Genomic DNA, 14,795 nt, shown 5'->3' on the forward strand with positions numbered 1-14,795 from the left:
CACAGGGACATTGCTCTGTCTTGCAAAACAGATGGCAAATAAACTAATACTACTTCTTTTTTCCTTTTTTTTAAACATTTGTGTAGAAGCATTCCCTTTTGAAAGGGTGTTCTAAGAAATGCAAACAGTACACAGAAATGGAAACCTTCCATTTCCCTACAAAGAAATACACACAAAACCAAAACAATATCAAAATTGCATTTACAGACAGCAAAGCTGATGGTTTTATCCATGACTGAGTGCCGCCTGCAGAAGAGTGAATTCATACTACAGGATTATTGACGACAGAGGTTCTACATGCACTCAAAGAGACAACGTTACTTCTACCTTGCATTACAGCAACAAACACTGATACTGAGCTCAGCTTATCAACAGCAAGTAAAGAATGTGTCATCCACCACCTAGTCTTCATACCATCCTTCCCTGGATAACTAGCTGGAAAAGTCCTGAAAAGGACATCACTATTTCAAAGCTTCTGAGGACTCAAAATAACTCTTTTCTTTGCAACCAAGCCACTGTCCGCAACCTTTATGCATGCATATATGTACACACACAGCCCTTTCATATACAGCTACACACTTTTCTGTGTGAATCATTCTCCCCGATAAAATAACAAACAAAAAAACCCCACAAAAATCAAAGCTCCAGTAGAATGTAACTATCTTAATTTGTTTGGAAAAAAAAAATATATACACATAAAAATGCAACATATAAAGCAGAAGATAAACTTAAATCCTCAATGGCAAAGTTTCTGAAAGTAATCATGCTACTGATTTCCTCCACCAACGCATAGTTTCATTACCATACTGCAAATAATTTCTCTCCTACTTCTGTATGATGTACTATGAAAAACAAAAAATACACCTTATCAGCAAAACTATTTTGATAAGGTTTTTCTGTTATAAGTCTTGGGTATTATCTGTAAAAGCCAACAAGTATCTCAGCTAAGCAAAAATTACTCCAATATAAGATACTACTTGAAATAAGATTGTACAGGCACTGCTTATAGTTTGGATACATTTGAAAATCACTAAATCTGTTTTGAAAATGAAACATGCTTTCCCAGCCTAGATATTCCAGACTATGAAGTCAGTACATGAGCAAATATCTTCAATAAGAAATGGTAACAGAAACAGGGAAAAGGGAAATCCCATTTCTATGGGGTTTTTGCACGTAAAGTACATTTTTCTCCCCCTGTAGATACTTTCACTATTTGTTTTTCTCCTCCACCTAAGTGGACGAAGGACAGGCAAAAAGTCAATGCAACTCTCTGAACTGAGGATCATTATACATCTAGTAATTTCAACAAGGTTGAAATATAACTCATTTTATTTGCAATGCATCTTAAAAAGATTTCTCAGGCAAAACACAGCCAAGTTATAAGCAGATACTTTATCACTACATGTGAAGACTACTGTAACATTGCATTGAATATACGAACTCAGAAGAGAAACGGCAAAGAACGTGTTAGTATATGACAAAAAAAAAATGGTGTGATAATTACAGCAGAGAATATGATGGTCCATAATAGAAGCATTGACATAATCGACTGAAATGCAACAGAAGATATTAAAATATATAAAGAAGTCCTTCTGTCTCTTGATGGATTAAGCAGCTTTCACCATTACTGTTGACTACTCAATTTCGTTACAGACACTAACACATAGATCTCTGCCAGTACCAGCAGCAGTAAGGTTAAATGCTTTTCCTGGCACTGCTGGATAACCAGCTCAAAACCTACTTAAGTATCTAGGATTCTTCTAATGCTACACACTGACGAATGTTCTACATTTACATGATGCCCCAGATGTTCTGGCATACAGACTGTGCAGCATTGCTAATAATAAAGCCATAAACCAAGCATAAGCCCTGTGACGTGTGACAATACAAATACACTGGCAGCAAAAAGAAGTCATGCCAGCAGAAGTGGATGAAAATCAAGCTTGGCAGTCATGTATATAAGAGGGCATATTCCCCCCTCCTCTTTCAAAATACCTCTTCAGATGTTTATTCTTGTAGGTTGCACAAGAATTTGCTAACAATCTAGCAAGCCCTGTACAAGTGACTTAAGAGGTAAGATTGACACTAGGCAATTCTGTATTGTCTGAATGAGAAAATTACTTCTAAAAAAAAAAAAAATCTTTTTTTTTGGTACTGATTTTTTTTTTTTTTAAGATCTTTACAACAGCTACATCACTCAATCCCTATTCCCCCACTTTCCTTCTTCTGATGGCTGGGAGGGTGGGGGAGAAGACAATCTTATTTTTAAACTGATAAAACCTTTTGTGTGGCACATTTTTATAGCATTTTATATTGAATTTCAAGAACTGACAATATTTTTTTCATCTACCTAAAGGCTACATGGCCAGCATCCTTTATGCATTCTGCAACAGTGAACATAATTTCCAATATCTAATCAAGAAAGCAATGACTGCGAAGATCCTAGCCTGCAACAGGACTACCAGACCAGAGCTACTCAAACAGCAGACTCTAGCTCAAAGTAAAAAGTGCTTTTACAAGAATGTTGCTGAAGTCTCAGACACAAGAGACGCACCACATTCCTGAGGGAGAGTTTACAGTGTTCCAAGAGTCTTGCAGGGAGCAACTACTGGATGCTGTTATATTTTCCAGCTATGAAGGCAAAATGGAGCACTGTGCTTTAGGAGGGCTGGAGCTGACACACTTCATACACCCCAGCAAAAGTCAACTGAATGGTACTGATCTAGATGGTGAGAGTGGAAGGCCCACTGCCAGGTAGATACAACCCAGGCAAAGCACCTTAATTGCTTAGTGATTAGTAATTCATAAATGTATTAAGCAGTTGATTAGTTAACACCAGATGTATACCCAGGAAGCCCATTCCAGACTCAAAGACACTGAATCCATACAGCATTATACCTCAGGAGAGAGATAGCCAGCAGTGAACCAGCTCTCATCCATCCAATTCAAAACACACAAGATTTTCCCCCCTGCCTCTTCTCACATATATAATATACATCTACTATAGTATATCACACATACAAAAGGTCCACTGACCACTGCAGTGCTCAAGTGATGTAGGAGCCTAAAGGTTCTCTTCCCACTTCCACAGAGGTTCCTCTGTGCCACCCACTTTCTCAGAGGGGTCTCTGAGAAGCCTGCCCTTGGGAAAGCTCTCCAGCCCTGCTCTCTACCTCCTCCACCTTTCAAACATGGGAGGAAGGAAACTGCCCACTTAGTCAAATACCTTGCAAGAAAGAATTTGTGCTGCAAATATTTGTTTGTCTTTGCAAAGCACTCTTCAGCTGGAAAGCCCAGCTGAGTAGGCTGTTGCCTCGAAGACACCACCACCACATCTCTTTACCTTCCCCAAAGCAGCCAAGCGCAGCTCCCACAGGTCCTGCCTCTGCAGGGGGAAGGGATGAGGAAGGATACTCATCCTCTCCATTTCCACATTAAGATCATGACATAGAGACAGTGATCTGACAGGCTGCTTTTTTTCTAAAGAACAGCAAGTTTTGCTACTAGCCCTGAAGGCTGAAGTAATCAGCCTCTTTAGGTAAAGTGCTACAATTTCTGGGGCACAATGTGACAGGAGTCACAAGGTTCTTGCAAAGTCTACTGAGATTAAGTGGCTCTTGTAGAGGTTGTAACATTTTCCTCTTCCAGCTCTGAGGCTGAGGATATACAAAATACAAGAGATACAGCTCTTTTAAGACTGATCTTTAGAGCTCTAAGGAAAATTCACAAACAGGTTCAGGTTGGGTTTTCTCAACTAAATCCCTTACTGTATAATTAACAGGAAACTGAAGCAAGGTACACATCTCATTCCTCCTCCTCATTGCTTCTGGATATGTCCTTTTCCAAGGGAGGAGAAGAGCAGGAAAAAAAAAATCCTCACAAAACTGCATTTCATGGATACATAGATATTAGGGAATTTACTTGCAAGAAAACTATGCAGGGACACAAAACCAGGATGTTTTTTGAACAGATAGCATGTGGTAAATCAACAGACTGCCCTTTTCAGCTGCAGAAAGAAGCAGTAACAGAGGACCAGGAGCTGTAAATTGGAAACAGGAGAAAAAAGAATTGGGGAGGGGAAGCTTAAAGATCATCACAAGGAAACAATAGTTCCAGGTGAATTAAGTGAAAGAGCCCAAGTTCAGCAAGAATTTAGGTCTTCTATCTTTTTACTGATACCTGCCAGTGAAGAGTTAAACAAGGCTAGGAGACATTTTTATGAGGATTTTCATCTTGGACCTTGAGGCTAGCAGGAATTAAATACGTTTAGTCTGAGAAGCAAGGAAAAAAAAAGTAAAAACTAGTATTCTCCCTATGAAGCTGTAGATGACAGAAAGTATATTAAGTGATTTAACAACAAAGTTACAGATTTATTGGATTAATTCTTCGGTAACTTCATAGTCACGGCATCCAACCTCAGCAAAAAAGGAACCAAAACCCAAGCAACTCTTGTGGATACAAGAACTAAAAACGGCTCTTTGCAGATTGCCATTTTATGATCCCTAATCTAGATTATCCAGAAAATGAAGTATTTATTTTATGTCACTCTCATATGGATTGTCTGATGTTTAATGCTTTAGCTGATACTTAACAGGCCAAAGGTTTCTGTCTCCAACTTGTCCTGCTGCTTTCAAAAAAAAAAAAAATTCTCATTGAAACCAACAAAACCACCCCCACCCAAAAAAAATGAAACAAAAACCCCCTTCAAAATCCATAGCCTTCTCTTGAATTAGGATGAAGCCAGACACTGTTGCTAGATGCGCATGCAAGTACATTAGCAAAGTTTCCTTAGAAAAAACAGTTAAATCTGGCAGAATATACCTTGATGGGAAAATCCACTTTTCTGTAATCCCTTTAAAAATAACACCTTCTAAACTTCTCTAATTAGATTATTCCATCATGAGATTTCACTTATCTTCTCTTTCCGAATCACAGTCAGCACTTGCTGCTTCTTCCTTCCTCTCCTTAATGAGCCTTGTTCAGTGATGAGGTCCAGTCTTTCCTCTCACCTTACTTCTTCTGCTGCATATAAAGCTCACCTCCTCCTCCAACTTACCAGTATCAGATCCATTTTAATGACACAGATTCACAAAATTCAACTTCTACATCACTTCTTCAAAGCGAGCAAGAATTTCTACATGTCTGTGGGATTCTGCGGTGGTCCAGAATCTAAAAGCAATTTCCAGTATGTGTTTCTTTCGCAATACTCTGCTTTGTACGTTGATCCCTAAACTTCATGTGTAAGACATGAAAATGATAATGTTTTTTAAGTACAGGTTTTAAACTAACCTCAAGGGAGGGATGTGGGATAATACAAAGAAAATATATGTCACTAGAAATTAGATGTGTCAAAAAAACACCAAAAAACCACCAAGCACACAACACAACTGCTAGCAAGCAACCGTCTAAAAGAGTGAAAAATTCTGTTATCTCCAAGTCTGAAATGAGGGAGCTTTGCTTTCATTAGCACACAAAACAAAACAACAAAACCAAAACCAAAAAAACACAAAACCAAAAAACAGTCACTGGTCTGACCCAGGCTAAAGCTTAAGATCATCTGCAGTAGTGCTCTACTGCCATACAAACCACAACAGTCTCTGGTGGGATGTCCCATGGCTGTCAGATATTCACAGCCAGGGTTGCACTGAGTGCATTCACAGGATGCTTTCTTGTACCAGGTAAGACATGTCCACTGAGGAGTAGGAGAGCAATTCTTGTTTGTCCATAAATGCTTACCTTAACACAGATCAGTTCAGAAGGCAACAAGCAACATCCAACAGTTGCATATGTTAACAGAAAAGATGCATTTGGCAACTATACTGCCTCACAGCACAGCTTGCTGGCTTCTTTTTTCCTTCTTGTCCAACAAGCAATAAAGTGTCAATTCACATTTATTTCTCAGCATTTTGGGTTTTGTTATTTACCACCAGACTTGTACCAGCACATTTGTGTCAGGGCAGCTGGTGGCAGGCAGAGAAGAGGATTTCATGGAGAAGGTCTCTGCTCAGATGCTGTGGGAGTGCAGAGGTGGACAGCCAGATCTGAGGTGAGAGCACAGGGCAAAAGGCAGCAGCTGTTAGATGCGGGAGCAGAGACTATGCGGGGCTGCAGGACAGGATCAGACGACTTAAAGTGCTTCTGCCTAATTAGCTTATGTCCTCACCGTAAAATAGCTGGGTCACCAGCCCAGGCTGAACTGAAACAAGTGTTCAAGCCTTTTCTCTATCAGTATTTCTAGTTTGAAAACACAGGTTATCCTGCTTTCGGTGGGGGAGAGGAAAAGGGGGACACTTATCCTCTTTGTGGGCAGAAGGGAGGTAATCCTACAGTACAGATGATCGGTATGTCTTTGAGAGCAGATAGCTGAATTAAAAAGGGAAAGCATTGGGGTGCATGCACTGATACAAACAAGTGAGCTGAAGCCCCAGAGAGCGAAGCAAAGATTACACACTGCTCCTCAGCGGCATGGACCAATGCTCTGCAGGTCAGCTGCCATGTGCTCACCCGGCCTTAAATGTCCTGTTGAATAAAATGTACTTATCACACAATACACAATGAATGTGGTGTCCTGGAGAGGACTAAGATCTCTGAAGAGACTTTTAATTAGATTATAAAACAGCAAAAGAATAAACACTTCAAATAAAAAAGCAGTCATATGAAACTGCCTGCAACTGGAAGTAGAACAGTTAAATACCATTGCTGTTGATTTCTGGCAGTACCCTGATAACTGAAGACAAGACAAAATAAAAGTTTCTAAACCTGCAACTATAATCCATTTTGGAAGCAAGGACAAGGTAAAAATAAGGCTCATGGAGCATTTGGGACACTGGCCTACATCTGCCAAAGACTGCCCTCCAAAATCTTGGACACAGCTCAGACCATCAGCCTTGCACAGCAGCATCTCTCTCCTTACACTACAGTGTTGAGATGCTTCTGAGGAACTACCTGTACTGTTAGGGTAATCCTAAAGTAGCATATTTATCTTTTGTGAAATCCGTAATTATTTTCACATAAATTATAGCCTATTTGCCATAACATCACAACTGTGTTGAGAGAGGATTTTGGAATGAGAATATCCTGATGTCACAAGACTTGTGTCCAGAACAACTGCACTACCAGTACAGTCATAAATTCAGTTAAACCAGGAACAACAGAAATGGGTAGCAACTAATATATCACATAGCCAGAATCCATCTCTATGGTAGGTATGAAACTGTACACATTAAACAAACAGTATCTTTCCTACTGGATATCAAAGTAAAGAACACATTGAGATTCTGGTATCAAGCATCATGCAGAATCAAATATGGCTTAACAAGATCTGCCCACACACAGATTTCCTCAGTAGATGCCACAGGAAACCCAGTGCTCCTCAGTTCACAAAGTAACAGACCTCAGCTCCGCTGAGAGCAGAGTCAGCAACAGAACCAGCATAATCCGTTGACAAAGATTATCAAAATCCATTTAATTCTCCCATTGCACACACACTTGCATCTTTTCCACTGCTTTGAAACTCAGGTCTTGGACACGAGACCAAACCACAAGGTTACAGAGAACTTCCACAGAGGAGCTGCTAACTTGAATTCCCTTACCTGATGCCAGCTAGAGAGCCACTACAGACAGTGAAAATCTGCAGGTACACACTGATGCTACAGGCTTGCGTGACCAAGTCCTTTGTAGGCATCTTCAATGGAAGCAAGAAGAGTAGCAGCAGAGAAGCCTGCCAGGCTTTTATCACAGAGAGACAGCAACATACACAGGCAAACACAGGAGTGCAAGAGGCTCGTCTCCTACGTAAGCAAGGGGGTTAGTCTTCATCCAAGAAGAGGGTGGACAGCAGGACAGTCCAAATGGCACTCCTGCAGCTGGGAAGGGGAGGAAAGCCAACTCACTGCCTAATACCCAGCAGCCACTGCCCAGTGTGAAAGCTCACAGTGATTTTTCTTCTTATCCTAAAAGAGGTGAATGAAACTAGCTGCTGACAATCTTTCAAAGGCCGGAAAAGGTATAGGACATTAAAAAAAAAAAAAAAAAAAATCAGACTTCCACACCACACCTGTTAAGAGAAGAGGGGGCGGGGAGTAGTAATCTCTTTCAAATAAAAATACTACAATTAAACTAACACCTAAGGGCATTTTAAGGAGCATGCAACATCGTGACAAAAACACATCAGTGGAATCCGGAGGATTTAATACTTGTCAAAGGCAAACAAAAAACCCTCTTCTTGGAGAAGAGGGATACTAAAAAGGAATGCACCACATCTGCAAGAACACAGCACACGCAAGTAGTAATGACAAATATCAGCATGCATTAAATTAACTACAGAAACTTTATGCATTACCCCTCCTGTCTGGAAGAAGCTACAGAACAAGAAAATCCATTAACATTTTAATGAATCCAGGATGGCAGGGCCCTAAGCTCTAAGAATTCAGCCTCCAGAGGTTGTGCAGAAGAGAAAGGGGGAGTCACTGGAGGAAACCTCTGCGGGTTGAACAGCATGGGTAGCGGCCTGATACAATTCCCAGGGATCTCAAACAAGCTGCACACACTTTGAGAGAGAGGGAAGCTTAATGAAGTGCCAGCCAAGGCACAAGGAAAAAACTGCAGAAATTTGAGCATGTCTTTCTTCCTTTGGAGATTGCACATCTTTTCTGAATCACAGGGTCTTTCAAGATTTGTCCTGGAGAGTGCCCAAGTGCTATGGGAAAACAAAGAGCACACCAGGCGCTTCTGATATCTCCTCTACCATGTAGAGCAAAGACTTGCCCTGAAACTCAATGCAGAACACAGGTGCCCTACCCAAACTTCAAGGACATCAAGCAAGGTTACTTCAGCGACCCAGTGTCCTTGCAGAATTCACCAGTGATGTGAGAATCCAGGAAAAGATTTAGCCAAGCCTGGAGAGTCTGTGGGAACCAGAGGTAGCTTCAGACACAGCAGTTGAGCATCTATCTCAGAAGATGCTACAGGGAATACTCCAAGTCTCAGAAATGCTTTGCCAGCAACTCAAAAGCTCTGACGTCCACTGTTGAAATCCTAGAAGTCTGTTTTCTTTAGCCTCAGAACTAGTACATCAGCTTTTTGAACAACCTAAGACCAAGGGGCAGAGATAAACTTCATTGTCAAATAATCTTCAAAGTGTTCACCATCACTAAGCTGTTTTCTTAGCACAGCTTCCCTGCCTCTGATATTCCCATCCTCGATTCATCCATTCAACCTTTGCTCAAATTAACAGCCTCAGCCAGACTAGAAAAGCACAGTGGGGATGCTTCCTAGGAAATCTGCATGGCCTTGAAGAGGAATAAGAAACAGCATCAACATGCATATAATCCAGGAAAAGCTTAAGATTATATGGCTCCTAGCCTTCCCCAAATCCTTCTCCTTCTGCACCACTAAGGCTCTAACCTTACTCTCCCCAGACTTCTCTCACGTACACCCAAGATCACAGGAGCATCAAGTTTACATCTGCTGAAGACTTTTGAGCTTTACTTAGAAGGATTTTTGTAGTTCTAGATTCACTTATTAACCAAAACTGCTTAAAGGATTAATTATGTAGCACATTTTTAACATACGCTAGCATGTCTTGGTCATTTGAAAACACCTGGGAATTTACAAAAGCCAACTTAAGAGTTTTCCTGTTCACCTTTCCTGAGTGCCTATGAACTAGGGCTACTTTACGCAGTGCGTAACACATTGCACAGGTATCCAGAGCTACCTCTGAAGAGTCGGGAGGGATCCTGCCTGGAGGGAGAGATCCCACCTCCAGATGCAACACCTCACTGTGCACAAAACGCAGCTGGCCACTGCAGCCTGGAAGCGCACCCAAGTCAAGCCACATTATATACCCACCATCTCATGGAGCTTCGAAGATCATATGCCGACCAAAGGATTGGAGAGTATAAGAAAGGAAGACATGTTACTATTTTATTATGAGGGAAATGGGAGTACTTTGTTTATTCAAAATCCTTTCCTCCTCCTCCCATGATGAGAGGTTAAAATATAAGGGGCTACTCCTGTACACAGAACATTAAATGAATTTATATTTGCGTTTTTAAGCTCTTGAGGAAACAGAACGGCCACAACTGAAAGCAATTAGTGCACTGAACCAGACAGCTAAAACAACAAAAAACACAGAACAATGATCTCTTATTTCCCAAGTTCAGATGTCACCATCACACTTTCCTATTCATGCAGCATACTGCGTTTTGAAAAGCTGGACTGTTTTTCTCTGCCTGAAAGGAATACAAAGAGTTCCTATTTTTTTTCTAAGTACTTTGGTAGTTAGGAAAAAAAAAAAAAAATGATGGAGTGCAAACCACCAAACAGAAGAAACCTTTGGCAGGTTGAGAATCTGACATATTGGAAGGTGGGTTCAAAACACAAAGCTAAGAAATTAAAATACTGTGTATCTCCAAAATCTTATGTGAGAATTCCCCCTGCAGCATCCCAGATGGTGTGTGTTTTGCCATTTAATTTGAAGACCTGTGAGACAACCACAACATGACCAAACGGCATAAAGTAACATCAGTCATCTTCTGCCATGGCCCCTCCGCATCACCTCACACGGTGCACTTTTCATTTGAGTCACATCGTGCAGTAACTGTGACATGATTAAGCAAAAGGAAGCAGTATCAGTCACCTTGTGCAATCAACCACAGAGAAGAGAAACTAATGCAATAAAATGGGCAATTAACACTGAACCTTGGATATAGGAAAACAACTGCTCCCTGCCACCTGCATTAGTGCAACCCATCACTTGAGAAAACACTTCCCTGTGCAGTAGCTTCTAATGACACGCATGCATCTACCCGACCATAAATGTTCACACCATCTGTTCTCCTTACAGCTGAGCTCTCAAGCCAACTTCCAAGTCAGGCTGACAAGAGTTCACATGGCTCTGATCCACCAGCTCTTTTGCAGCTAGTTATTCATTTGCAAAGAGAATTACTAAGCCAACAGAGTGTTTCCTTTTGTTTAAGGTCTGTCACAGACAGCACCCAACTCAGCCAAACTCAGTAGTCAAAATACTGCATCAATTAATGCTCGTTTATTCCTAAAATGTTCTAACTAATGTGTTTCTTCTGTCTCTCAGGTTTGGTTTTTTTTTTACCAGTTTTCTTCTGTTACAAGGTTTTGCAAATGTGCATAAAATTATATGGTTTGCAGAAATTTTTCAGCCTGGAGACTTATTATGCTTCACCAATTATATTATCAAATAGAGATGGCACTACAAGCACCAAACAAATAAAGAAAAGATGCAAATTTCACATAGTTACAGGAAGATGAAATGGTCACTGGATATTCTTCAGTGGCAAAGGGTCAATGTGAAGTTAAATCGTAAAGAAAAAAAGGCTCCCCGTTGCACTGTTTCTTCTCTTGAATATTCAGTTCCATCCCTCGCTTATTTACAAGGTTATGCCACCTTACTCTCTCCCACCCCATCCATCACACCTCAGAGAGCATTTTGTGCATATCCACTGCATACAAAGAGGCAAAAATAGCTGATAGTTGCTCTAATTTGGTAACACGGATTCGCTGTTTCTAGATCACTGGGTTATTAGGGCTGCTTAAAGGTGACCCACCAGCCCCCAAACTTCTTGCAGAACTGGTAAGTTCACCAGGCCACCAAAAAAAAAAAAATTGTTTTCACTCCATCACAGCTTGAGACAATATAAGCAGCAAATATTACAACCAAATGATAAACCCATGTGGTTTCCAACAACACATTTTAAAAGACAGTTTCTCCCAGCATCCTTTTCTGAATTTATCTCTGAAGGTGAAAAACAAACTGATCCTTCTTCCAGAAGTACAACTAGAAATACCAGCCCTCTGCCTGTTGTAATCACAGGTAAAGAGGAGAGTGGAGATAAAGAATTGGACTCCTAACGCACAAGGAAGCCTTTTTTTGGACAGAAAGGAGCTTTTTTCTTTCAACCTCTTTTTTTTTTTCCTTCTTAAATTCTAGCCATTTCAGAGAGCCTGGGGAAAGAAATCAACATTGTGACAGACACACACGTAAAAATCGGATGTAAAGCATTCTTTAAATTGAAAAATAAAGCAGGCTCTCAGAAAGGCAGAACTACATTCAAGCATTATTTTATCACTGCATTTCCACCACTGGCTCTCTTCTGCTCTTTCCCTCCTCCCCATCTAGAACTACAGGCAAATCCATGAATTACACAGAAAAGCATTCTGCAGGACATAGATAGCAACTTCAAAGACAGAAAAACCCTACTAACCTAGTTTTACAGATGATGTCATAGGACGGTATGGAGTCAAACAAATTAACACTGGAGCTTACCATTTCGAGACAAATCAAGTTCCACCAGCTGCATGAAATTCGCTATTTCTGGAGGGAGCCGCTGGATTTCATTATCACTAAGTCCAAGTTTCCGTAACTTCACAAGTTGGAAGAAAGGCTGAAGGAAAGAAAAAATTCCATTTCAGAAACTGTTCACGGAAGTCGCACATAAGTATAATAAATGATAAGCAGTAACTAGAAGCTGCTTTCAAAATTTTAGCTAATTAAAAGTTATTGCTTAAAATCAGCAGACCTCTTTCAGTCCTCCATCAGAATGAACATTTTAATTTTTAAATGCAAACAGACTATGTGTTTATCTAAAATGAAAATTTATTTAAAAAAAAAATCCTGTAAAACTTGCTATTAAAGATCACAGCAGACAGATACTAGAGAAATACGGAGTGCCTACTTCAAAATCATTAATAGGGTGAAGTTACCCAGTAGGGTAATTAAAAGCATCCTAATTACACACCAGGGCTCATTAGGAAGTTAACGCAGAGGGACACTTCTAAAGGACGATCCAGAAAACCCAGAGAGGGGCTGCCAAGGTCTTCTTCACTGGCAAGCACCATAACCAACTAGGTTACAGAGCCAGCCTCCCTTGGGAAGACTTTCTTTCTAGCCTCATACACCCTCCATTCCGTGGCCCAGTTTCAGAAGGACTAATGAAAGTTGGGTGGGATATGCACAATTCCAGGCTTGAGGAGGAACCCAACCCAGCCCTGTCTCTACAGTGAGGACATGGGCATGCAATGCAGACAGGATGCTAACTTTCCCTGACCCCCAGCTACGGGCTCAGAGGGTCTGGCAGCCGCCAAGACAAAATAACCGTCAAAGGAGACAGGCCCAGCTGCAAGTCAGGTCAACCCCAGGCACTGGGAGCAGCTCGTGATCGAAAGACAAAACAGTCATTAAAAACTTACTGAGATGTAGGCATCCCTAGGAAAGTTGGAGAGCTCTTATCTCATCACAGCTTTCCTCTCTTCCAGGCAGGAAATGAGAGTGACTGCAAGTGGTGAGGATTTGTGCAGAATTAAATGACTTTATATAGAAGTCATCTTGACCATAACTGACCAGACTCCTCAAATTTTGAGAGAGTTTTGTGTTGCCAGGCTGCACAGACATTTTTGCCCAGCAGTCAGAACCCGGGCATCTCACCCACTCGCTCATACCCTCATGGGTTTTGCCCCTCAGGATAACTGGAAGATAGCTAGTAAGTTTGGGATATCTGCTTACGTTTAATCACCTGCAACCCTTTCTTTGAAATTAGCACCTTTTATTATTTTATTTAGGTGCTGGAGTGTGTGCTCTGAATGTCACTCAATTCTATCTTAGATCGACACCAAAATGGGCAGTAAGACAGGCATCTTACTAGGACACAAGGTAAAAGCACTCTTATGAATCTGTATTATGACACAGGTTTTCAAACTTCGTTTGAGCGTCTTATACCCAAGATCATAAATCAGGTTTTAAGTGCAAGGTTTTGCAACTTCAGCACCAATCTTTCAATATACCTTGTTGTTCCTTGTCACAGAAAAATAAAATGTAACTGAAATTAATGTGTTTTCCCTCAAAAACATGGGTTCCTTTTAGGGAATAAGAAGGATAGAGCTTTAAAAAGTTTATAAACACTCAGCAGTCAAAAGATGCACCAGATCTGAATGCAAAAATTCAAAGGCATTTTTTGAGTCAGAATGGCATTCCTTCCCTCCCAAGTATTAAAGGCCTTTGATAACAGAGTTGAAATTCTAAGAGGAAGATAAAAAAACCTTTACAATTACACATTTCTAGCTCCCTAAAAACATACATTAAAATTAAAATAGCCATGTTTTTTTAATCCTTCTTTGTCCTCACAGATCCATAAGTGCATTTTCGTATCATTAACTTTTTTTTATGTTCTAAAACAAATGCATCCATTTTGCTAAATATTTATTAATATGACTAAACCGAGAATCCATCAGAAGCTTAGAAAAGCACTTAAAGATACTTTTGTGAAAACACAGCAGGAGTACACTCCACAGAAGAGATCCCAATCAGCCCTAACACTGTCCAAAATAAATACTTGCCAAAAAGTGTTCCTCAGACAGCATGTAGCTGCTAAACAGTTATAAACAGTTGCTATGAGTTATAAATATTGATGTTCTCCTACAAGTCTTCTCATAAGCAACAGCTGTCCTTGCCAGAGATGCTCTACAATGGCAAGCAAGAAAAGACAGAAAGAACATGGTTAAAAGAAGGAACATGGTTAAAAGACAGAATGTTCATCAAATAGCTATTAAGAACTGGACACCCCTAGGAAGGTTTGAGAGCCCTCACCGCACCATGTGGCAGTGTTGTATATATTTATTAAATATGCAAAGCACATGTTTAAAACAAACAAAATTACACAACATTTAAAGGCATTCCTGTTGCTTTAACTGACTACTTAAAAGAAAAATGAACTGGGATCTTTATTTCTAGTTTGCATAACAATTTTTAATGAATGACACTATTT

At 40.3% G+C, this 14,795-nt stretch overlaps 1 protein-coding gene across 1 annotated transcript in view; it reads right to left on the minus strand.

Annotated features, from left to right (window-relative positions):
- Window positions 1-14,795, minus strand: part of LRRC1 (leucine rich repeat containing 1) — a 73,967-nt gene that overhangs the window by 46,052 nt on the left and 13,120 nt on the right. Inside the window, exon 2 of the mRNA XM_074819885.1 lies at window positions 12,302-12,419. Within this exon, the coding sequence (XP_074675986.1) occupies window positions 12,302-12,419 (118 nt within the window). The remainder of the gene's footprint in view (window positions 1-12,301; window positions 12,420-14,795) is intronic.

The sequence above is a fragment of the Strix aluco genome, chromosome 3 (genome assembly GCF_031877795.1).
Source record: "Strix aluco isolate bStrAlu1 chromosome 3, bStrAlu1.hap1, whole genome shotgun sequence".
Lineage (NCBI taxonomy): Eukaryota > Metazoa > Chordata > Aves > Strigiformes > Strigidae > Strix > Strix aluco.